Source organism: Balaenoptera ricei, chromosome 17 (assembly GCF_028023285.1).
Source record: "Balaenoptera ricei isolate mBalRic1 chromosome 17, mBalRic1.hap2, whole genome shotgun sequence".
NCBI lineage: Eukaryota > Metazoa > Chordata > Mammalia > Artiodactyla > Balaenopteridae > Balaenoptera > Balaenoptera ricei.
Genome location: NC_082655.1, coordinates 18070623 through 18098051, shown reverse-complemented (window position 1 = coordinate 18098051; position 27429 = coordinate 18070623). Strand labels below are relative to the sequence as shown.

Genomic DNA, 27429 nt, shown 5'->3' with positions numbered 1-27429 from the left:
CTCTAAGTTTCCTTAATCTATAAAATACAGAAAATACAAATCTCGCAGGGCTGTTGTGAAAACTAGAGAAGGCCACTTATATAAAATGCTTGGCACTCAATAAACACTCAATAAAGAGCAGATGTTTTGCTCTCATTACTTGTGACCAGTAAAAGAAACAAAAGACTTAGGAAAGATGAAGAAAATGGGCTTTTGTCAAAGAAAGGAACACTGTCTGCACCTCTAAGGAAAATCTAGGGGGCAAAAGTGCTGAATCAGACATACTACAGGAATAAAGGGGCAGATTTATATTCAGACCTTGTCTTTACCACTCTGAGTCCCAGCTTCCCGTTGCTCCTTTGTAAGACATCGGCAAACGGAGACCTACGAATCTGTTTTGATGTGATTCTCTCATAAAAGATAAAAGATATCGATTCTCTCCTGATAAAAGGTGCCCTCCTCTCTTCATCTTTCTATCTTAATGTCTAACAAAATGCATGAAAAATAGAAGTTACTCATATTTGATCAGCTTCATTCAGACAGACACTACAATACATCTAGTGCTACTTCTTGTTCAATGATCATTAGGAATTTTGGCTTTTCGAAGTGTGTATGTATGTGTGTGTATTTAATTATCTTTTTTCCCTTTAACTCAGTATAGATTGAATTAATACACGGGATCCCTAATAGGCTGTGTGATCGACCATTGTGATTTTATTTTTCTGGATATACATAGTAGGACCAAAAGTTAGATTGACTTTTGTTGTATATCTCAAAGAGTTAACTGAGAAATTAAATTGCTTATGATTTGACCCTGAAATTTGCTTATATTTGCACTGTGACTGCTCTTCCACTAACCCATTATAATGTTTCGTTAGCATCTTGCCTAATGTGTGCACTTGTCTTTCTTTCCCCACACAGTTGCAAAATGACAGAAGGTAGGGTTATTTTACACATTTGTTCAGTACCAACTCAGTCAAAGATCCTTATTGAACTGCAAAACCTTAGCTTCCTGCCTGAGTCCTTCACACTTCCGTTTCTCTTAGCTTAGTCCCCCATTCCCCATTCTTACCAGCATTTCTATTGAGTAAGGAGAACAAAGACTCAACTTTATTGACATTTCTCCTCCTATGGTTTTCTGGTACAGAGAAAAAGAAGCATCAAAAGGAAAGCATATTTATGTGCAGGAACCCAAATTGGCCCAAATTGACCCTCTAGTTTTCTGGATGCTTGACTATTGTATTCAGGAAACAATAAACCCCAAGTTCCTTGAAAAGAGTACCATTATACACTTGTCGGTATTTTCTGAAACAGAATTTACTAGAAGTGGGTGCTAGATCAAATGATATGCACACTTGTAGTTTAAGAGAATATAGCCAGATTTATTTTCCAAAATTTACAGAAATTTTTACTCATCACTACTCTTGAGAGTGTGTGAATGTTGCTTTCCTCGCTGCCCTAATCTCATGGGCATTGGGTGTTAACAAAATCTTACATTTTTATCAATCTGAAGGGATAAAAGTTGTATTTTATTGTTGCTTTTATTTTCATTTTCCTGAATATCAATTTTCCTTGTGCTGTACATTGTTCATACTAACTTGAAGAAACTACTTATATCTTAAGAGTATTAGTCACTTTTTTGTGTACGTGTAGCAAATGTTTTTCCCAGTTGGTGATTGTTCTTTTAATTTGATTAAGTTGCCTTTTTCCATTCAAAGGTTTTTTTGTTTCATTGTTTTCTAATTTCATCTGGTATTTTATTTTTCCATTATAGCTTTTTGTTTCCATCTTCCTTACTAAGCTTCCCTTTACCCCTAAGGATATATACACCCCTAACTTAATTTTTTTTTCTTTTAATTCTTTTATTTTTATGGTGGGAACTTTTGTCTTAAATTTATATTCACCTATGGGCACACAGTTTGAGTTACATTTATTTTCTTCCAATAAATAATGATTACCTCAATACCAATTGCTAGTAAATTCATAATTTCCCCACTGACTTGTAGACTAGTTGTTTCATTTATTGAGTTCTCCTACACATGGGAATTTTTTTCTGGCTTTTGAATTCAGTTCCTTGATTTAAGTGTCTATGCCTAAGCAAGTGCTTTATTATTTTGAATATAGTAGCTTTACGTTGTTTCAATAAACAGTAAATCATTTCACCATATTACCATTATTGTTTTAAGACTTTTAAACAATTCTTGTATATTTTTCTTCCACATGGACTTCACAATCAGTTTATCAAATTCTAAAAATAATTGCAGCACTTTTTTTTGTTATTTTAAGAGGCTGGAAACAATATAAGTGTCTATAAGTAGGAAAATAGTTGAATAATTCACTGCTTCCAAATTATGGAATAAATTTAGATCATCCAAATTATGGAATACTATATAGCTATCAAAGAGAATGAGGTAGACCAAGTGTTAACAGAAGTCAACACATATATGTGCAGCAAAGGTGTCAAGTATAATAAATATAGGAAATTATAAGATAAAATATTTAATGCAATTCCATATTTGTAAGAAAAACAACAATCCCTCCTCCTACACGTGCATGTATATTTGAATAAGCAAATTAAAAAAATATGGAGTGATACAATATTTTTGGTAATGACTTTCAGGGATGTGGGCTTATTTCTGTGTGAACTAATAATCTTACTTTAGATGCTTTAGATTCCCTCATTCATGTATTACTTATATAATTAAAACATTCAAATGTCTGAAATTAAAATTAGTATTCTTGCTATATGCAAGAAAGCAAACAACAGCAAGAAAAAAAGAGTTAAACCTCCATTGACCCTTTTATATTGTTATACACTGCAGAATCTGTATTCGGTAGTAAGCCTCTCATCATGAGGTAATTTATCCAGCTGTCTCCTGTAGCATGCAAGACACAATGTTTTTCTCTCAATTTATGTACAAATCTCAAATAGCATATAAATCCAGATCAAAGTATCTTCAGATATCTTATAGACCAAGTTTCCCAATGCATAGATGAAGTATGTAAAATGTTAAATACTTTGGCCAAGTGTAACATGTAATGTGCCCAGACAGAAATAAATCAGCTTTATGAATAAAACTTCAGGTGGTATACCTTGACTGGTTCTGCTCACCTCTTGATATTACAAGTTTCTAGGATTCGCAATTTCAACATTTAAATACCTATGGAGTTCTTTTACTTAAGATCTTATAATGACCACAAAGAATTCTTTATGGATGACTGAACTCCACGTAGAAATAAAGAAAACCACATACAGTCAAATTTGCTATCAAGTAACCAATAAGCTGGATGAAGCCCACAGGTGGCTTTGTTCCCCTGAAAGAAATTTTTATAAAATTTAAAGTAATTGAAAATATATTTGGAAATCATGATATTTTTCTTATTACTCTTGAAAAATCAGAATATCTGAGGAAACTGGATTTACTTTTTGGTACAGTAACTAATGGTCTTGTGGGAGGATTATTTGGAAATCTCAAGCGTTATCTGCTAATGAAATCTAGCAATTAAACTTACCACTTCCTCCTTGGTTGTTAACAGCTGGAAAATCAATTATATCCTGTGATTGGATTCACCATAAATAAGCGGCCTTTGGTCATTATAAACAACAGCCTCCAATTCTATACAAAATATAAACCTGACCCCAAGCTAAGAAATTGAAAGTTAAGTTGTCGGTGACTTAAGTGCTGAAGTCCCCCACATTGCCTAACATGATCCTCTCAGAAGTTTCTGTTCTTGGATGCAAACCAGGAGTCATGTGCTGATTTATCAGGAAGCAAGCCATATCAGCAAGACCTGACCTTGGAGACCACACAAGGGTGGGACTGAGACTTTACTGAAATGAGGAGTATCCCTGTTATAGCAAGTGTCCCCTTAGCTAAAATAGTATAGTGCCTTTTGGTTAAGAACTAGGGGAATCTATTCTTTTACTTTGGGCAAACATACATAGAACACATATGTGGAGAGCTAGGGAAGCATGTAGGAAAGTGGAGCTCCTGTTTATATTCAATACAAACTCCCCCAGTGGAGAGCTCACTACCTCTCAGGGCAGCCCTTTCCCTCCCTAACTGGTTTTGACTGTGACACAGGAACTTGGAATCCTGGCTCCCCATCCCGTCTCAATTTCTTAGTTCCCCCGCTGGGGTCTCTTAGGAGGCATCTGCTCAAGGTTCCTGGGGGTGGGGCAGGGGCACTGTGTCCAAGCTCCGCCCTCGCTCCAGCCCAACTCAAGAAACATATATACACTAATATGTATAAAGTGGATAACTAATAAGAACTTGCTGTATAAAAACTAAAATTCTAAAATTCAAAAAAAAAAAAGAACTAAGAAGCATTAAAACAGAAATAATTTTTATATGTGATGCTTTCCTCCATAATTTCTAAATAAACTGCAAATAAAAAAAAAAGAAAAGAAACATTTGCCCATTCATTCATTTATTCATAGTTATTCAGAGTAGCCTAGAGGTTAAAAGCCTGGGTCCTGGAAACTGACAACCCTACAATTCAATCCTGGTTCTGTAATTTTATACAAGTTACTAAACAACTATAAGCTTCCCCTTGCTCATCCGCAAGGATATCATGAAGCTACTGATCGCCAGGATTAAGTGGGATAATTACTGTAAACAGCTTAGCACAGGATCTGGCACATAGTAAGTGCTTATCCAGAGGGGCAGGAATAGTCAAATGCTGAGACCAAGACTTAATTCCTATACAACTGGGAAAGGAGGTCTATGTAGTTGAACTGGAGACCCATGTAGATATGCACTAACGAGGTTTTATCACCAAATAACTTTGGGAATACTAAATTATGCCAAATTAAATACACTCCTTTCCTCAAAACTGCTCTGAGTATTAATAAGCTAATACGCACTGTTACTTTCTAAGAAGGTGGGTAGTAGGTAGCACCTCCTCAATTTTCTTTTCATCCAAGGAATAATTTTACAAAGGAGCGTTTTGAAGAATTATCGTTCCTAGGAACAGAAGTTTGGGAAAGGATCATCTATTAGATATGACATTTCAGTCTTCTATATTTTGATGAAAAAAAAATGTCCAGGCCCGGGCTGTAGTGTTAGTTTCCTAAAACTCATTTATAATTTGCTTTGGGTAATTTAGCATTTTAAATAATAATTACAGTAATAGTAATAACAATAACATGAGAACAAAATATTATATAGTGCTTATATTCCAGACTTTGTGCCAAGTGCTTTACATATATTAACACATTTAGATATTTAGAAATATTTTATCTGCCTAAAAAAAAAAAAAAAAAACCTGTACTGCTGGATGTCAAAGATGGAAGTCTATCTAGTTCAACATGCCTATTTTTCTGAAGCTCATAATGCTCTCAAATGGTAGAGTTAGGACTAAGGTGCATGCCTGTTAACCCCTTGCACTATTGTCCTTTTAAATCCCCAGTCTCTGATGCTATGACACCACCTGGTCTTTTTTCCAGAGATCTAAATATTTAAAATAGCTGGGAGAGGTCACTTTGCTCAACTACGCTTTTGTACCATTATGAGGTCTTTTAAAATTCCACACTATAATTTATTATCTTTCCAACTTTAACGATTTCAAAATAAGTCCTACAAATTCAAACAGAATTCAGCTGTTCAGAATTTTCCTCTACTGAAAATGTCCCCCGAAGAATTTGATTTAAGACGGTGACCTTACAAATGTTGCATTTTCCTATCTAAAATCGAAAGGGAAATGATGGGCAAAGAGGCTTTACAAATATTTTTTGTTTCCTTCTAGTGCTCCTTTGAACTCCTGACTCCAGGCTCTTTGAGAAAGAAGCATAATGGTGGAAATTAAAGTTCTCTAATGGGACCAAGTGGTAGAACAGGATTTCTTACCTTTCCAGTCTGTCCTGGAAGGACCACCAAGGTGAGATGTGATTTTAATCTCTGGGCCCACTGTGATCTTGGCCTTTCTGCGTGAACTGTCAACAAGGGTGCTAACGACTGCCAACTGTTATGGGAAAAAACAGGAGTCCATGCAGAATTGAGCTGAGATAACTGCTTCGTTTCACTGAAAGCGTTAAATCACCTGCTGCTGCCAGCAGCTTTCATCTACTCTCAACTTAAGCCAGGTTGAACCAGTGACCCACAAGGCAGAATTACCAAGCATCACATTACCAAGCCAGGCAGTCTGGGATCACATGGAATGGTTTACATCTCTCAGGCTGTGCCCCACTAATGACACCTCTCACACTGGACTGGATTTTTCCTCTGGCCTGTGGGCTTAGTATCACCTTTCACTGTTTTGTCCTTCTTAAGTGGGATCTGCCACTAGAAACTATAATGGTTCATTAGATGGTCCACACTGTATTATATTATATGAATTTAGAATCTATTATCTTTTTTCCACCCTTTGTCTTATACTAAGTTGCTTACATAAGAAAGAGAGGGAGAGACAGATTTCGTGGAGATGTTTAAAAGCCTTTTAGTTTGAATATCAGCTAAAATTCTCTAGGAACTTACTTTGAAGTGTTTATACTCACAAAATGTCACTAGTATCACCAGGACAGTTAATTTTTTGTATTCAGTGAATCCATATTATATCATTTGAATGAGTGTAACATAAACTAGGGGTTTCCTCATATAACCTAAATTATTTAGGAACAATTTTCCAGTGACTTCTGTTCGAATACTCATGACCCTTGGCAGTGCTACGGGTAAGTGTTTAGCAACCAACTATGTGGGGCAATAAATGCACTGATTTGTAGCATTCACCTATTTCTGTGGTTCAAATAGTCCTAAGGTGGCCAATTTCAGGCTATCAATATGACATCACTAAAATCAGAGTTGGGAAAAGGTGTGCAGTAGAGAAACATTATGTAGTATTCCCACCATACAGATACAATGGACACATAGTCTCAAGAGCCTTGATAACAGTAAAATGTAGTAAAATAATTAGGATTTGGAAGTGTAGTAAAATAATATATGTGTAGTAAAGTATATAGTATTAACAGTGGTAATGGTATTTGTATTATTAGTGTAATTTATTAATTTATTATTAATGTTCCTATCATTAATATTATTAGTATTAATATTAATAATACTAATAGTATTAGTATTAAAAATAAAATGAGTCACAAAGGAACAAAAGGATTTACCTTTATTTTTAATATATTTATTTGATTATAGGTTTATAAAATTTAATTCTTTTTTTTTAAACATCTTTATTGGAGTGTAACTGCTTTACAATGTTGTGTTAGTTTCTGCTGTATAGCAAAGTGAATCAGCTGTATGTATACATATATCCCCATATCCCCTCCCTCTTGCATCTCCCTCCCACTCTCCATCTCCCACCCCTCTAGGTGGCCACAAAGTGCAGAGTTGATCTCCCTGTGCTATGCAGCTGCTTCCCACTAACTATCTATTTTACATTTGGTAGTGTATATATGTCAATGCTACTCTCTCACTTTGTCCCAGCTTACCTTTCCCCCTCCCCGTGTCCTCAAGTCCATTCTCTACATCTCCGTCTTTATTCCTGTCCTGCCCCTAGGTTCATCAGAACTGGTTTGTTTTTTTTTTAGATTCCGTATGTGTTAGCATACGGTATTTGTTTTTCTCTTTCTGACTTACTTCACTCTGTATGACAGACTTTAGGTCCATCCGCCTCTTAAAATTTAATTCTTAATAATGACTATGTTTGACCACCAACTTAAAAATTTCCTGAAAATTTAACAGTTGGCTTTTGTAAATTGGTGTGAGATGAAGAAATGGACGTGGAAAGGGCATTGGGTTGGATGGTGGTTGACCTAGGAAGTGAATAGCAGTTAAGGGCAAAGGTTCAGGAGCCAGACTGCCTGAGTCCAAAGCCCAGTTTCTCTGGTGACCTTGGACATGTTGCTTAACCACTCTGAATTTTAGTTTCCTTTAAGGTAAAAAGGGAATTATACAAGAACGTAACCTACAAGAATATTGGGACTTTAAATAAGATAATCTTTGCACAGTGACTCTGTATAGTAAGCAAACAAGATTATTATTACCAAATTTCATCTAGGCCATAAATGCTATGTAATTATGTACAATTTATTTCCCTTAGTATTTCTTCATGGTAGATAAGGGGTTAAATACAAAATGATGTATAATCTTCCTCCTAGTTCTCAAACGCACAGTGATTAAGACCTAGAGCTTTTAAGTCAGATGGCCTAGATGCAGATCCTGGATCTCTTCATACAAGTTGTGAAGCTTTGGACAAATTAATTCATTTCTCCTATCCTTGCCTTATTCATCTGGAAGTCAGAAAGTAACGCAAGAATTTGTTGCACAGAATTTTTTTAAGTTAAAACAAGGTCTTAACCCAGTGTTCGGCACACAGTAGGTAATTTATAAAGCTAAGCTTTTTAATTAATGATATTAGTATTGTTATAGCATATAAAATAATAATAGTAGTAGTACTTTTAGTATACCATGTAGCATTATTATAATGTATAATATTACTGTACTATATATTTTATATATTGCATATATATTGTAGTAGTATTGGTATTATTATTATTACTTAGTAATATTTTTTAATATTATTAACGTTAATATTATTAAGAAAATAGAGTACAAATGTACAAATGCTAATTTTTTTTGTATATGTTATGCCCTCCCAAACCAAATCTTCATCCAAGGGACATGTTCTATGACTTCTCAAAATTAATATTAATAATAAAATATATACTGTTAATAATAAGATAGGTAATATTTGGGCATTTTCTAGGTGTCAACCGTTGTAGTAAGTGGTTCACATATAATTTAATGAACCTCTTTGAATCTCAGTTTTATTATTTATAAAGTGACTTTAATACCTATCACATAAAGTTGTTGAGAAGATTATAAATATTATAACACATTCAACATGGTGCCTGTAACAAAGTAGGCATGCGATAAATGGTAGCTAGTAATAATAATTGTAATAATAATAGAATGTAGTCTATAGGTTGTGAGAATATATACTTTTTGAAACGTCTTACCATATTGCTTAGTGCATTACATATGCTAATTAAGCTAATTAAGCTATATATGCTATATATTATTGTTATATAATAAAAATAGGTGATAGGCATTTACCATTAATATTTACTATCAATTTACCGTTGAGAATGGTTTGGTAGGTCAGGGTGGAGATCAGAGAACAATTGAGAATACAGAGCTCAAAAGTGTTTTTTGGAAAGAACTGCTATTGTGTTTTCATCTCTAGCTCCTTGTGGGAGAGGAGGTGGAAGGCGAAAATCTTTTCTTGAGGCGGAGATCTGGCAGGGTTCCTGCAGCTGGAATGGGTTAGACATCGCAAACACTAGGTTATGAGGTGTTACTATTATAAGAAAGAGGTGTTAGACTAGCACTGGCGTGAGATGGCAATGCTAATAATTATTCTGTCTAGTCTAATGGAATTGCATTGGGACAACTGGGTCTTCAGGGGAATCTGCTGAAAGCTGTGGGGTTTTGTTGTTGTCATTTGTTTATTTGCCGATACCATGTCTCTTGCTATCTTAAAGCACATTTTGCTTCTTCTGCGAGACATCAATGTATACTGTTAACTGTAGCTGTGTCCAAAACATTATTAAATTATTAATGATCCCATTTTTCGTGTCTTTGTGTTTATCCATTGCATTTACAATGAATCATTTTAATAATTTCTCAAAATATCATCCTCAAGTCAGTCCATATGGCCTTCTGATCTCATACGCAGTAATAAACATGGAGACATGTGGTTAAAAAATAAAGTATTTCAGGATGCTCCAGTCCCTTATTCTACTGCCCCTCAAAGGAACGGAGTGAGCTGATCCAAGGCCAGATAGGAAATAAAAGTGATCTCATTCTCTCTCTTGGCATCGGCTGCCCCCTCCTTGGGGAATAATTACCTGATAAACTCAGGCTTCCCCCTTCAATGGCTCCAGAAAACACAGGGCTAGCTTTTCAGAACAAATTCAGCATTCATGCTGCTCATACCTGAGAACAGAGAAGATTAATTGATGTGGTTCTATTGAATGGTGTCCAGAAAACTGATTTTTGGTGAAACATTTTTCTGGACTATCTGAGCCTGAGTTCAAACACAGGGTGGAGTTCTCAACCAAGTCAGACACTGTGATTACATTCATAGAAATATAACTGCTAGAGGAAGGCCCTGAAAGATAAATAAAATTACCATATAAGGGACACACCTGTGTGCATATGCAAGTAGGTGGACACTGAGGAATATGAATATGTGTGTGTCTGTGTGTGGGTGTGCAGAACACACAGATCAAATTTCAGCAATCCTGGTAATCAAAAATGCCAATTAGAATAATAAGGACATTCCATTTTGCTCATCAAATTTGAAAGGTAAAGTAAATAATGCCGATATTCTTAAAATTGTAGTGAAAGGATTGTTCTTAAATAGTGCATATGAGAAAGTCAACTTGTACCATCTTTTTAAATGCTATTTAGAAATGGAAATCAAACAAGAATAAAATAGGCCTCAAAATATAGATAATATATATTCTCTGATATAGTCATTTATCTTTGACATCGAGCTTGGAAAATACAAAGATAATTGTGACTGCAAAATTTATAGTATTAAAAAAATGAAAACTACCTAAAAATCCAACATTAGTTAGCAATAAAAATAATGTTTGTGATGACATTTTTGATATGTGAATTACTCTGGGTAAAAAAATAAAAGTGAAAATTGTACAGAGAACTTCATGACCTTAGCTGCATTAAAACATGAAGAAAATATCCAAGAATGAAGTTACTTCTTGCCAATGGCATTATGAGTCATTTTTGAGTATTTCTTTAATGTTCTCCATAAACTATATAGTTAGAAAAATGAAAGTAATTTTTTAAAAATTATTTATTTATTTATTTATGGCTGCATTGGGTCTACATTGCTGTGGGCGGGCTTCCTTTAGTTGCAGCGAGCGGGGGCTACTCTTTGTGGCCGTGCGTGGGCTTCTCATTGTGGTGGCTTCTCTTGTCATGGACCATGGGCTCTAGGCACGTCGGCTTAGTAGTTGTGCCGCACGGGCTCAGTAGTTGTGGCTCGTGGGCTCTAGAGCACAGGCTCAGTAGCTGTGGTGCACAGGCTTAGTTGCTCCTCAGCATGTGGAATCTTCCTGGACCAGGGCTTGAACCTGTGTCCCCTGCATTGGCAGGCGGACTCCCAACCACTGCGCCACCAGGGAAGTTCTGAAAGTAATTTTTTAAAAAGTGTACTGAGTGCTCATTTGGAACACCATCATGAAATGTGTGAAGAGAGACACAATAGGTAAAACTAAGGACATCAAGGGATATAAAATATTGGAGTAAATTGAGTTGACTTTTTCCAGAATTGAAGTAACTCTTTTCTCTCATTAATTGCAAAATTCCTTTTTTAAAAAAACATAATTTCACTTTCAAATATCCAGAGAGCTCAGTTTGAGGTTCATGGAGTCAAACTGGAAAAATAAATAATAAGAAAAGATGTCATTTTTAAGGAGGGTAGTTTCAAATGGGTGTGACACAATTGAAAATGTGTCTTTGAAATGTGTTTAGAATTTCAAGACAAGGTAGAACTGTCGCCTCATGTTGCTTGTGAATCACTGCACATCTGTCCCTCTGCCCTGGGATAAGACTGTAGCAGGGAAAGGAAGACATTAAAAAATAATGGGAGGACTTTCATGCTGGCAGAGGAGTAAGACGTGGAGATCACCTTCCTCTCCACAGATACATCAAAAATACATCTACATGTTGAACAACTCATACAGAACACCTACTGAACGCTGAAAGAAGACCTCAGACTTCCCAAGAGGCAAGAATATCCCCACATACCTGGGTAGGGCAAAAGAAAAAAGAAAAAACAGAGACAAAAGAACAGGGATGGGACCTACACCTCTGGGAGGGAGCTGTGAAGGAGGAAAAGTTTCCACACACTAGGAAGCCCCTTTGCAGGCGGAGACTGCAGGTGGTGGAGGGGGGGAGCTTCGGGGCCACGGAGGAGAGCACAGCCACAGGGGTGCAGAGGGCAAAGCGGAGAGATTCCTGCACAGAGGATCGCTGCTGACCAGCACTCACCAGCCCGAGAGGCTTGTCTGCTCACCTGCCGGGCGGGTGGGGGCTGGGAGCTGACACTCGGGCTTCAGAGGTCAGATCCCAGGGAGAGGACTGGGGTTGGCTGCATGAACACAGCCTGAAGGGGGTAGTGCACCACAGGAGGGAGTCTGGGAAAAAGTCTGGACCTGCCTAAGAGTCAAGAGACCACTGTTTCGGGGTGTGCGAGGAGAGGGGATTCAGAGCACCGCATAAATGAGCTCCAGAGATGGGTGCAAGCCACGGCTATCAGTGCAGACACCAGAGACGGGCATGAAATGCTAAGGCTGCTGCAGCCACCAAGAAGCCTGTGTGCAAGCACAGGACACTATCCACACCTCCCCTCCCGGGAGCCTGTGCAGCCCACCACTGCCACGGTCCCATGATCCAGGGACAACTTCCCCAGGAGAACAAATGGCACGCCTCAGGTTGTTGCTACATCACTCCGGCCTCTGCTACCGCAGGCTCACCCCGCATTCTGTACCCCTCCCTCCCCCTGGGCTGAGGGAGCCAGAGCCACCGAATCAGCCGCTCTTTTAACCCCACCCTGTCTGGGTGAAGAACAGACACCAGAGTGCGACCTACGTGCAGAGGCAGGGCCGAATCCAATGCTGAACCCAAGGAGCTGTGCGAACAAAGAAGAGAAAGGGAAATTTCTCCGTGAGCCTCAGGAGCAGTGGATTAAATCTCCACAATCAACTTGATGTACCCTGCATCTGTGGAATACCTGAATAGACAACGAATCATCCCGAAACTGAGGCGGTGGACTTTGGGAGCAATTATAGACTTGGGGTTTGCTTTCGGCATATAATTTGTTTCTAGTTTTATGTTTATCTTAGTTTAGTATTTAGAGTTTATTATCATTGGTAGATTTGTTTATTGATTGGGTTGCTCTCTTCTTTTTTTTATATTTATATATATATATTTTTTTTTCCTTTTTCTCTTTTTCTGAGTGTGTATGTGTATGCTTCTTTGTGTGACTTTGTCTGTATAGGTTTGACTTTACCATTTGTCCTAGGGTTCTGTTTGTCCATTTTGTTTTTTTTTTAGTATAGATTTTAGCGATTGTTATCATTGGTGGATTTGTTTTTTGGTTTGGTTGCTCTCTTCTTTCTTTCTTTCTTTCTTTTTATTACTTTATTATTTTTTTACCTTTAATAATATTTTTTTATTTTTTATTTAATAACTTCATTTTATTTTTATTTATTTATTTATTTTCTTTCTTTCTTTCTTTTTTTTTTTTTTTCCCTTTCCTTCTGAGCTGTGTAGCTGACAGGGTCTTGGTACTCCAGCCAGCTTCCAGGCCTGAGCCTCTGAGGTGGGACAGCCGAGTTCAGGACATTGGTCCACCAGAGATCTCCTGGCCTATGTAATATCAAACGGCCAAAGCTCTCCCAGAGATCTCCATCCCAACACTAAGACCCATCTCCACTCAACGACCAGCAAGTTACAGTGCTGGACAAGCCATGCCAAACAACTAGCAAGACAGGAACACAACCTCACCCATTAGCAGAGAGTCTGCCTAAAATCATAATAAGTTCACAGACACCCCAAAACACACCACAGGACATGGTTCTGCCCACCAGAAAGACAAGATCTAGCCTCATCCACCAGAACACAGGCACCAGTTCCCTCCACCAGGAAGCCTACACAACCCACTGAAGCAACCGGAGCCACTGGGGGGAGACACCAAAAACAACAGGAACTACGAACCTGCAGCCTGGAAAATGGAGACCCCAAACACCATAAGTTAAGCAAAATGAGAAGACAGAGAAACACATAGCAGATGAAGGAGCAAGGTAAAAACCCTCCAGACCAAAAAAATGAAGAGGAACTAGGCAGGCAGTCTACCTGCAAAAGAATTCAGAGTAATGATGGTAAAGATGATCCAAAATTTTGGAAATCGAATGGAGAAAATACAAGAAACAATTAACAAGGACCTAGAAGAATTAAAGAGCAAACAAACAATGATGAACCACACAATAAATGAAATTAAAAATACTCTAGAAGAAATCAATAGCAGAATAACTGAGGCAGAAGAACGGATAAGTGACCTGGAAGATAAAATGGTGGAAATAACTACTGCAGAGCAGAATAAAGAAAAAAGAATGAAAAGAATTGAGGACAGTCTCAGAGACCTCTGGGACAACATTAAACATACCAACATTCGAATTATAAGGGTCCCAGAAGAAGAAGAGAAAAAGAAAGGGACTGAGAAAATATTTAAAGTGATTATAGTTAAAAACTTCCCTTATATGGGAAAGGAAATAGTCAATCAAGTCCAGGAAGTGCAGAGAGTCCCATACAGGATAAATCCAAGGAGAAACAAACCAAGATACATATTAATCAAACTATCAGAAGTTAAATACAAAGAAAAAATATTAAAAGCAACAAAGGAAAAACAACAAATAACTTACAAGAGAATCCCCATAAGGTTAACAGCTGATTTTTCAGCAGAAACACTGCAAGCCAGAAGGGAGTGGCAGGACATATTTAAAGTGATGAAAAGGAAAAACCTACAACCAAGATTACTCTGCCCAGCAAGGGTCTTATTCAGATTCAACGGAGAAATTAAAACGTTTACAGACAAGCAAAAGCTAAGAGAGCGCAGCACCACCAAACCAGCTTTACAACAAATGGTAAAGGAACTTCTCTAGACAGGAAACACAAGAGAAGGAAAAAACCCACAATAACAAACCCAAAACAATTAAGAAAATGGTAATAGGATCATACATATCGATATTTACCCTAAATGTAAATGGATTAAATGCTCCCACCAAATGACATAGACTGGCTGAATGGATACAAAAACAAGACCTGTATATATGCTCTCTACAAGAGACCCACTTCAGACTGAGGGACACATACAGACTGAAAGTGAGGGGATGGAAAAAGATATTCCATATAAATGGAAATCAAAAGAAGGCTGGAGTAGCAATTCTCATATCAGGCAAAATAGACTTTAAAATAAAGACTATTACAAGAGACAAAGAAGGACCCTACATAATGATCAAGGGATCAATCCAAGAAGAAGATATAACAATTGTAAATATTTATGCACCCAACATAGCAGCACCTCAATACATAAGGCAAATGCTAACAGCCATAAAAGGGGAAATCGCCAGTAACACAATCATAGTAGGGGACTTTAACTTCCCACTTTGACCAATAGACAGATCATCCAAAATGAAAATAAATAAGGAAATACAAGCTTTAAATTATACATTAAACATGATGGACTTAATTGATATTTATAGGACATTCCATCCAAAAACAACAGAATACACTTCTCAAGTCCTTATGGAACATTCTCCAGGATAGATCATATCTTGGGTCACGAATCAAGCCTTGATAAATTTAAGAAAATTGAAATAGTATCAAGTATCTTTTCCGACCACAATGCTATGAGACTAGATATCAATTACGGGAAAAAATCAGTAAAAAATACAAACACATGGAGGCTAAACAATATGCTACTACATAACCAACAGATCACTGAAGAAATCAAAGAGGAAATAAGAAAATACCTAGACACAAATGACAACGAAAACACGACCACCCAAAACCTATGGATGCAGCAAAAGCAGTTCTAAGAGGGAAGTTTATAAAAATACAGTCCTACCTCAAGAAATAAGAAACATCTCAAATAAACAACCTAACCTTACACCTAAAGCAATTAGAGAAAGAACAAAAATCCCAACGTTAGCAGAAGGAAAGAAATTTTAAAGATCAGATCAGAAATAAATGAAAAAGAAATGAAGAAAATGATAGCAAAGATCAGTAAAACTAAAAGCTGGTTCTTTGAGAAGGTAAACAAAATTGATAAACCATTAGCCAGACTCATCAAGAAAAAAAAGGAAAAGACTCAAATCAATAGAATTAGAAATGAAAAGGGAGAAGTAACAACTGACACTGCAGAAATACAAAGGATCATGAGAGATTACTACAAGCAACTATATGCCTATAAAATGGAAAACCTGGAAGAAATGGACAAATTCTTAGAAAAGCACAACCTTCCAAGACTGAACCAGGAAGAAATAGAAAATATGAACAGACCAATCACAAGCACTGAAATTGAAACTGTGATTAAACATCTTCCAACAAACAAAAGTCCAGGACCAGATGGCTTCACAGGGAAATTCTATCAAACATTTAGAGAAGAGCTAACACCTATCCTTCTCAAACTCTTCCAAAATATAACAGAGGGAGGAACACTCCCAAACTCATTCTACGAGGCCACCATCACCCTGATACCAAAACCAGACAAAGATGTCACAAAGAAAGAAAACTGCAGGCCAGTTTCACTGATGAACATATATGCAAAAATCCTCAACAAAATACTAGCAAACAGAATCCAACAGCACATTAAAAGGATCATACACTATGATCAAGTGGGATTTATCCCAGGAATGCAAGGATTCTTCAATATACGCAAATCAATCAATGTGATAAGCCATAGTAACAAATTGAAGGAGAAAAACCATATGATGATCTCAATAAATGCAGAAAAAGCTTTCAGCCAAATTCAACACCTAGTTATGATAAAAAGCCTCCAAAGTAGGCATAGAGGGAACTTACCTCAACATAATAAAGGCCATATATGACAAACCCACAGCCAACATTGTCCTCAATGGTGAAAAACTGAAACCATTTCCACTAAGATCAGGAACAAGACAAGGTTGCCCACTCTCACCACTATTATCAACATAGTTTTGGAAGTTTCAGCCATAGCAATAACAGAATAAAAAGAAACAAAAGGAATCCAAATTGGAAAAGAAGAAGTAAAACTGTCACTGTTTGCAGATGACATGGTACTATACATAGAGAATCCTAAAGATGATACCAGAAAACTGTTAGAGCTAATCAATGAATTTGGTAAAGTAGCAGGATACAAATTAATGCACAGAAATCTCTTGCATTCCTATACACTAATGATGAAAAATCTGAAAGGGAAATTAAGGAAACACTCCCATTTACCACTGCAACAAAAAGAATAAAATACCTAGGGATAAACCTACCTAAGGTGACAAAAGACCTGTATGCAGAAAACTATAAGACACTGATGAAATTAAAGATGATACAAATAGATGGAGAGATATACCATGTTCTTGGATTGGAAGAATCAACGTTGTGAAAATGATTTTACTCCCCAAAGCAATCTACAGATTCAATGTACTCCCTATCAAACTACCAATGGCATTTTTCACAGAAGTAGAACAAAAAATTTCACAATTTGTATGGAAACACAAAAGACCCCGAATAACCAATGCAATCTTGAGAAAGAAAAACAGAGCTGGAGGAATCATGCTCCCGGCCTTCAGCCTATACTACAAAGCTACAGTAATCTGGACAGTATGGTACTGGCACAAAAACAGAAATATTGATCAATGGAACAGGATAGAAAGCCCAAAGATAAGCCCACACACATACGGTCACCTTATCTTTGAAAAAGGAGGCAAGAATATACAGTGGAGAAAAGACAGCCTCTTCAATAAGTGGTGCTGGGAAAAGTGGACAGCTACATGCAAAACAATGAAATTAGAACACTCCCTAACACCATATACAAAAATAAACTCAAAATGGATTAAAGACCTAAATGTAAGGCCAGACACTATAAAACTCTTAGAGGAAAACATAGGCAGAACAGTCTATGACATAAATCACAGTGAGATCCTTTTTGACCCGCCTCCTAGAGAAATGGAAATAAAAGCAAAAATAAACAAATGGGACCTAATGAAGCTTAAGAGCTTTTGCACAGCAAAGGAACCCATAAACAAGAGGAAAAGAGAACCCTCAGGATGGGAGAAAATATTTGCAAACAAAGCAGCTGACAAAGGATTAATCTCCAAAATTTACAAGCAGCTCATGCAGCTCAATATCAAAAAACAAACCACCTAATCCAAAAATGGGCCAAAGACCTAAATAGACATTTCTCCAAAGAAGATATACAGATTGCCAACAAACACATTAAAGGATGCTCAACATCACTAAGCATTAGAGTAATGCAAATCAAAGCTACAATGAAGTATCACTTCACACCGTTCAGAATGGCTATCATCAAAAAATCTACAAACAATAAATACTGGAGAGGGTGTGGAGAAAAGGGAACCCTCTTGTATTGTTGGTGGAAATGTCAATTGATACAGCCACTCTGGAGAACAGTATTGAGGTTCCTTAAAAAACTAAAAATAGAACTACCATATGACCCAGCAATCCCACTACTGGGCATATACCCTGAGAAGACCATGATTCAAAAAGAGTCATGTACCACAATGTTCATTGCAGCTCTATTTACAATAGCCAGGACATGGAAGCAACCTAAGTGTCCATCGACAGATGAATGGGTAGAGAAGATGTGACACATATGTACAATGGAACATTACTCAGCCATAAAAAGAAACGAATTTGAGTTATTTGTAGTGAGGTGGATGAACCTAGAGTCTGTCATACAGAGTGAAGTCAGAAAGAGAAAAACAAATACCATATGCTAACACATATATATAGAATCTAAAAAAAAGGAAAATGTTTCTGAAGAACCTAGGGGCAGGACAGGAATAATGATGCAGACGTAGAGAATGGACTTGAGGACACAGGGATGGGGAAGGGTAAGCTGGGATGACCTGAGAGTGGCATGGACATATATACACTACCAAACGTAAAATAGATAGCTAGTGGGAAGCAGCTGCATAGCACAGGGAGATCAGTTCGGTGCTTTGTGACCACCTAGAGGGGTGGGATAGGGAGGGTGGGAGGGAGACACAAGAGGGAGAGGATATGGGGATATATGTATACGTATAGCTGACTCACTTTGTTATACAGCAGAAACCAACACACCATTGCAAAGCAATTATACTCCAATGAAGATGTTAAAAATAATAATAATAATAATGAACATAGCTTTGCAATCAAATCTCAGATGTCTTTTTCTTTTCTATGCTTACTGTATTTGAAAGAAAAAAACCCCACATAAATCATGTTTCTCCTTTCATGGGAACTTAACATGCAGCCTGGCATCATATTACTCTGCAATTCTTGTTCAGCCAGTCCGCCAAGGAGGTAGCGTTAAGTTTGAGGTGGTATTATGAACATGGTAAAGTGAACTCACTCAATTAACCAGTTTCATCTTAGTTTCTTTGAAGCTTCCCCCCCTGCTTTTTTGAGTGCTAAAATCAAGAGTAGGGTACCTTCTTTACAGTTCAAATGCCACAATTTAGACCAGCTAAGCTTTACAAATAAAGAAGTAAAGTGAAGGCTCAGAGCAGCAGTTTTATATCAAAAGTTATTATTGGCTTAGTTAAGGCTTAGATTTATTTTTAATTTTCATGATTTTTTTTGGAGTGATAGGCTCTTTTTTTTTCTTATGGCTTAGGCAACATTTAAAATGATTTTCTGTCTGGGCTGGAAATGTCCAGTACCACTCAGTATCTGTTGGCACAGGGAAAGGGCAAGTCCGGTGGGATGGAAGCCATGAAGGATGGATTTTTCTTTTTCTTAACAATCCTTCTTCTTTTCCCCCTCCCTACTACGGGGTTTCTTTCATACATACAGTGCATCTTTGCTCAACTTTGTAACTACTCATTTCAGAAATAATTATTTCCTTGGGACTTTCAAGATGAAAGAACATAGCTTGTCTTTCTGAAAAAATAAACAATGTGACTTTTCTAATGGTCATTTTCCTTCTCTTTCTTCCTCCTTTTCTTTCTTTTTTCAATCACTATTAACAAGCTCCTTTTATATGCCTTACCAAAGAGCCACGTGCTGGAAATATGAGTGAACAAGACAAGGTCCTAAGCCTGCAAGAGTTTACCGTGAGTTAGAGGTCACAGAAAAGTAAAGAAACATTTACGAAAGACTGTGATCATTGCCACCTTTAGTAGAGGTAAGTACAGTGGCTCTGGAAGCATCTAGTGTGGACACTTAACTCAGACCTGGGAGTGGAGAGAAGCGGTCATATTTGTTATCATTCAAATTGTTGAATCGATGGGACCTGGGTTTGGAGGAGAAAGAGAAATGAGGCATTAAGGATGCCTCCTACCATTCAGAGAATAAAGAGAGAGAAGGAAATGACATGCCCATATTATAATTTTAGTTCAATGTAAAGAAAGAGTTGGAGAAAGATAAGATTGAATACAGAAAATCCAGTTGGGATTCCTTTATACTAATCCAAGCAAAAGATAATTGTGGTCTAAACAATAGAGGTAGTATGAATCATGAATAGATTTTAAAAGTATTTAAAAGACAGAATCATGAGGACTTGGCAATGTTGTAGGTGCTGAGGAAAGGAGAAAAAGGCAGTAATGAAGACTATGAGGGTTATGGCTTAAGCAACTGAAAGATTGATGGATTGCATTCATTGAAATTCAGAGCACAGATGAAAATGCAGTTTGTGGAGGATAAGAATATGAGTTCAGTTTTGGAAATATTGAGCACAAGATTTTGATCAGATATCTAAGTGGAGATATGTAATATAAAATTGAATATAAAGGTTTGATGCTCAGGACTAGATCTGGACTATAAAAAGATGTTTAGAAACCTAGATGTGATTGAAGTCAAAAGAACATCTGAAATCACTCAAGGAGAATATAGAAATTGAGAAGAAGGCCTGGGAGAGAATCCTAAGAAACACAAAGGAAAAAAAGTTCATTTCAAGAAGACATTAGTGGGGCTTCCCTGGTGGCGCAGTGGTTGAGAATCTGCCTGCCAATGCAGGGGACACAGGTTCGAGCCCTGGTCTGGGAAGATCCCACATGCCGCGGAGCAACTAGGCCCGTGCACCACAACTACTGAGCCTGTGCGTCTGGAGCCTGTGCTCCGCAATAAGAGAGGCCACGATAGTGAGAGGCCCGCGCACCGCGATGAAGAGTAGCCCCCACTTGCCACAACTAGAGAAAGCCCTCGCACAGAAACGAAGACCCAACACAGCCAAAAATAAATAAATAAATAAATTAAAAAAAAAAAAAAAAAAGAAGACATTAGTGTCCAAGGGGCTGTTAATGACTTCGTCAAAATCAGTTTCAGTAGTACAGTAGAAGTAGAACCCAGATGGCAGGATGTCGAGAACCAAGGAGCCCAATAAACTGTAGATGTCTTCATCAGTTGATTCATATATATTTTTTGGACAGATTTAATTCTAATAAACTGAATTCTCTAAGTGTTTTGGAAGAGGTTAGCACATGCCATTTGTACTTGACAGCAAAATGATTCTCTTTTTGATTTTTCAATTACAGTTTGTTAAAATTACATCATTTTAGTTCTTTAAATATTTCTGATAATACAACCTGGTGAGGGTAACAGACTAGTTAATTAAGAATTTTGCTATGCTTCTCAGTGTGGGCATTTGCTAAATTTCATGTTGTATAAAATAATTTGTTTTAATTGGCCTCTGAATAGGAAAGAAAGAAAAATAAATGGTTATTACTTTCTACTGAGGATAAGTGGTGTTCTCTAACACAAAATGAAATATTTAATAATCAAGTGCAATGAACAATGTGGAGTTAAACAGAATAAGTATATTCAGTCACTGGAGATTGATAAAGATTAGTAAACAAGACAATACAAACAAATAGATTCCCATAAATCTTGAGGAATGCAGTGCTTCTCAAAGAAGAAAAAATTCAGTGGTTATTTGTTCTTCTTCTTCAAATAAATATTAATACAATATGGCTGAAGTAAATCACAGTATTTAGTTTTCCAGAGATGGCGTGGGAGTACATAGTTAAGTGGAGAGTATGGCCAGCTGTTTCATCAGGATAGAAATATCCCAAAAGTAATTTTAAAATGCTCCTACTTTTACACAGGAAGATTCTGGAGGCAAGCTCACTTTATGATTACTTTTGGAATTTCATGGATCTTGAAGTTGTTCCCAATTTGACTGGAAGATCTCAAAACGGAACATTTGCATTCCTTATTGAATTTAGAGTTTGTCGTTCTTCAGGATATTGTTTGATGATCCAGAAAAGGAAGATAGTTCCCTTCTCTTTGCTTATATGGTGGATTTTATCCAAAAATCTCAAAGTACTTTGTACAAATTAACTCACAGTTCAGTCCCTTTAATATTTTGAATGAGGATTAATGAGACTTCTATTCCACATATGGTAACATGGAGTTTCTGGAAATCTTGGATGAAGTGAATGAGACATGACATAGCTGCCAGCAAGTTTGCAGATGAGCCAAAAATAGCAAACACCATTTCTACTTGACTGTTTTAACCACCAGACCCACACAAAAATTCATAGATATTAAATAATTAAAACTACAGACTAAAACATGGTCTAGAAGAAAGTTTTTGACTCCAAGTCTGCCTGTCTGTGAACTTGAAAAAATCTCCTTGATGGTCTCAGTGGTCTCATTTCCCCATCTGAGGTGAATTGATTGTTAAGATTCCTTCTCAGTCTGCTATTATAATTCTCTGTGGACCTTACTCTGGAAAGGGGGCCTTGCCTGAAAATAAGAATGGTTCAAAATATTTATGGAAATAGCGAGGCAGGATGGTCCTGTGGGTCTCTTCATTCTTCTCCTTAGCAATATTTACTGAATTCCGCTTCTTTTCCTGTAGCCCTCAAAACTAGTTCTTATTCTTTTTAAATTGCTATTTCCCTAACTCCTTTCCAATGAAGTCAGTTACAAATAAAGTCAGTTATGTTATTCTCTATATCACTATATAATTAACTTCACTCTTTATCTTTTCTCCAGGAATAAAGAGCATAGGCAAATAAAAGCAGAGTGGTTAAGAAGGCAGGTTCTAGAATCATACTAACTAGGAATGAAACACAGCTCTGGGATTTATTCAGTGTGTGACTTTGGACATAATAAATATCCTTGCTCCTCCTCCTCTTTTTTTTTTTCTTCTCTTTCTCTCTGATGGATACCTACCCAGACTGCATTCTATGCCATCCTTTGTATCACAGATTGGAAACCTAAGAACTATGCTTGCCAGAATCCAATGCCATCAGTCTTCTCATTTAGATTCCTTAAATGAGATATATTTGCATGGGATTTTGGAGGCAGAAAAGAAATAGAAATTAATATAACTCCTTCCCCAGGGACAGACAGATGCATGAGCATTGGTAGTAGACAAATACGAGGTTTTGCTAGTGGCTTTAATGAGTTCCCTTGAGAATTACCATCTTGGTGTCATAGGTAACTGAGATCATTGGCAGTGGTTTCCAGCCATGTTTGTAATACCCTAATTTTTTAAAAAGAAAACAGTAGTTTCACTTAAATTTTACTTCTTCATATTTTCAACAGTTTTGTAAGCACCTAACTCCCTGAATTAAAGGCCTTCCAACTTGAGTGGTTTCTGTTTTCTTGACTAGTCCCTGGCTTATATATTTTCTTTCTTCTCCTCCTGCTTATTGAATTCTATCACAGATTACTGAGTAAGAAAGGAAGGAAATAAAATAATAGTAATAATAATAACTGTTAACATTTAGATCTTTACCCAAATGACATCTTTTTCGTGAGCCCTTTCTAAGTACTTTGGCTAAAATTTCAACCCTGCTCCCATTTCCCTGCTCTTTGAAAATTTCCCTAGCATTTTTCACTGATTTTCATAATAGTTACTTTACTTGTTTGATTGTTTATCATATTTCTTTCTGGGAATTTATTAAGCTCATGATGATGAATATTTTTGACAATTTATTCTATTGGTGAATCATCAACTCTTCAAACAGTGTTTGGTTTATAGTAGGTACTCAATAAGTATTTGTTTAATTAATGAATGAATTGAGTACTTATTATGTACCAGATTTTATTCTACATGTCATATGTATGTTATCTAATCCTTTTAAAAAATCTTACCCAGTGACTATTACTATTTGCCCAATTTACAAGAGCAAAGTCTTAGACACAAAAGTGGTGGAGCAAAGCTTTGAACTCAGGCAGACTGACTCTCAAATCTATGCTGTTAACTATGATACCACACTGAATATCTACTCTTTTTCTGGTATTGAACTAGATACTTGAAATTGTCTTGAAATCTCATAAGGACACCATGCCGTATGTATATTTATTCCATTTATAAAATGAGAACGTTGAGCTTTACAGAAATTAAGGAATTTTTACAAGATGATACAGCAACTTAGTGGCATAGCTCAAATCCTCACCCAGGTCTGTCTGCCACTAAAGTCCCAGGACCATGCATCTTACCAAACTAGGGAATGTTTTCAAAGATCATCAGATGCTTTGCTCTCAAATTCAGATAAAACTTATAAAGAAAAGTTATATATACTGCCCATGAGTAAAACCAGAGCAATAGGTTTAAATCTGCATATGCTTTTATTAAAACAGACACATTTTAGTACAAGGGAGGTCTTCTTGTCATATGTTCATATTATCTTGGTTATAGCATATTATTTTCATTAAGCAATAACTGTTTCCAGGGTGTGAGCCTATTTAGCTTATAATAGGACACAGTGTAAATACCATGCCCCTAATTCTAAAGCTCAGCAAAAGCAAAACAGCTGTCTAACATGAGACATTTTTATAGGTTGAATGAGCAGCTCATATTGTTATAGAAAGGCCAATTTTATGAAACCACACTGGAAAGAGCAAGTTGGGCCCTGCTTATTCTTCTTTCTTTTGTTAGGCAAAAAAAAAAAAAGAAAAAAAGCAGAAGCATAAGATGTCGACAGCAGGATCTCTTAGAATGTCTCTGGTTGTGAATGTTTCTTTGGAAGAGACCTTGCCTTCCATTCATTAATCATGTAAACATAGGAGGGAGAGTTTAGCCAAAAGGAGAGAGGAGAGCTATAATTTCCATTAGGGTGTGGGAGAAGCTTATTAGATAGAAATTCTTCATTGACTGCAGTCACCATTTGCATGTAAGATGAGGATATGATTAAGAAATGAGCTGCCCTTTCTCTCCACTGTTCCATTCCCTCCCAGATAACCCCAAGTTTCCACATTCTAGTCTCTAGAATATGCTAACTTGGAACTTGTGTGTAAGAAAATTATTTTTCTTCTTTAGTAAATGTACATATACCTCATTCCTCACTTTTGCAGCCCTAATCAAATGCAGCAGGCTTTTAGACCATCTTGTGTGATGTTTACTTCTGCCATAATCATGTTTTTAGCTTGACAATTATTTCATTGGTAGGGATAAAAGGATTTCAGTATATAAGAAAACAGTTTTTCTCTATATGATAATACTGTTGTTGAATGTGGTCAGTCTTTGAAGGTTTTTATGTAATGGAAAACTGAAGTCATTAGGAATATGAAGTGTAGTTTAATATCAGGACCTGTAGAAAGAATCCTAGACTGGGAATCAGGAGACCTAAATCCTGACCTTGATTGTTCCACTAATTAAGAGTGTTACCTCAGATAATTCATTTAACCTTTCTGGTCTTCAGAGTCTTCTACAAAAGATAAAGTCTCTCAAGTCCTAAAAATGTATTATTTTATTTCATCACAAAATGAAAATAAAGGACATAGTCAAAAAAAATTCAAAATTAGACAAATTAAAAACTTTAACAAATCAGAGTTTTATATAAATCCCCAGAACAATTTCTTTTTTCCATTCATGTCAGGCCAAGGATGACGAAATAAAGCCAAGGGTAGGATAGTTTTTATAACTTAGTATATAATAATAATAACAACAATAACAATAATAATAATAATACCTGAACTTAATTATGAGGACAGTTTGGTAAAATCAGATGAGTTTGGGGCTTTGTAGATTGTTGTCTTTTATTATTTATAACAATAGACCGTCTTCATTGGTGTGTGGCTCCTATATTTACCTATGGGAATTGAGCCATAGGTAAATATGACATCATAATGATGAGATAACATTTAACAGAACAGGGCAAAGTCATACATAGGACGTTCTCTCACTGAAATAGAGTATAAGTTAGGGCACATTTTTGTGGTCCTGGAATTATATTAAATTTTTTAAAATTGGTAAAGCCATTCAAGTTAATTGTATTTATAAGAGACAATGGTTTGGTAAAACCAACTGTATGATGGCTTTGAGAAGCAAAAGATTCATCTGTCCCTGACAAAGGTGGGTAGTAACTTGTCTGCTCCTTAACTGTTTTTTGCTACTTCCAACAGGCATAGTGAGTTTGAGTTCAAATATCTAAAGGAGTAAATGGCAGTTAAGACAAGCACTGTATGTACTATGCTTTTTGTAAATTGGCCTTTTTGAATTTGTCAAATAGCTTGGAACAAGTAGGTGGTGTGTAAAGCTAAAATGCCTTCTCATGCTTTGGCATTAAGGATCTTCCACGGTTCCCAATTGGTGATAACCACAGGGTCTGTTTGCACAATTTAGACTTTGGTAGAATACTTTCTTCAGAGGAAGACTTTGGGTGGTTTCCCAGGTTTGATTTTTTTTTAATCACTAAAATATGTTTTTTGACTTGATGCAAATTAACTTGTGTTATTGTGCTACAATTAAATGTGTACAGCTTGGCAATTATTTCCCTTCTCTTTGAAAGACATTTCTGTTTGTTTCTTCTTTCTCTGTGGCTCAGAGGAAACCCAATCCATGCTGGAACAAGGCTTTTTAAGACATAGATGTAATTTGGTGGTGAGATGGATTCAACATTATTCCCATGACCTTTGCTACTTCTACCTCCTTTCTTGTACATTCATTTCGTCACAGAGGTGGAAATGGAAAACAATACAGTCAGTTATGTGTTAAAGACCTCAAAGAAACCTATCTAAGACTCTTGTAAATTTAAATTGGCAACATGAAAACGTGCTGGCTGAAGGGACGCTCGGACTTACCAGCGTCACACAATTCTACACAAGTACCAGAATCCTTGTAAAGGAGAAAATTACAATCATTTTTTAGGAACGTATTTTTAAATAATTTGAGGTAAACTCAAAATGAAATCTAGAAACAAATGTTATTGGAGTGATTCAAAGAGCTCTATAACTTTGCTTGCATTTGTTTGATTTTATATGATCAGAATAGCTTTGCTTACACCAAAATATGTCCAAGGGCTAAGTTCAAGAAATAGTACCTAAAATGGAGTACGGTGTGTTCTTAGTCTCTGCGGTTTTATGGAGGAACACTGTGGAAAGTGGGAGAGAGAATCTCCTAATAGAGACTCTTTCATAGGTTAACCATCATATTTATTTAATTTTTTGTTCATGTATTACCTTTTAATTTTAATCCATATAATGAACTAATTTAACACCTACAACATGTGAACTCCTCAGGGACATGTAACCTCAGGCTGCCTTCTTTCTAGGTTGAGGTCACCTGAGGAAGGGGGAACTATCTGTAGGTGACCTTTGGAGAGGTTGTAATCGCCCTGAATAGTTTGTAAAATTTGAAACACGTGAGCGTGTTCCAGGGCAACTGCCCAGGGCTTTTCCAATCCTCAAAAACATAACTTAGAAAAAGTTAAGAACTACTTAGGTGGACATTTAACCACCTAGTTCAGGGTTCCCATATTTT

At 36.6% G+C, this 27429-nt stretch overlaps 1 protein-coding gene across 1 annotated transcript in view; it reads left to right on the top strand.

Annotated features, from left to right (window-relative positions):
* LOC132352102 (uncharacterized) overlaps positions 1–27429 on the top strand; it is a 536476-nt gene that overhangs the window by 432590 nt on the left and 76457 nt on the right. Inside the window, exon 8 of the mRNA XM_059902414.1 lies at positions 5728–5859. Within this exon, the coding sequence (XP_059758397.1) occupies positions 5728–5738 (11 nt within the window). The 3' untranslated portion in view covers positions 5739–5859. The remainder of the gene's footprint in view (positions 1–5727; positions 5860–27429) is intronic.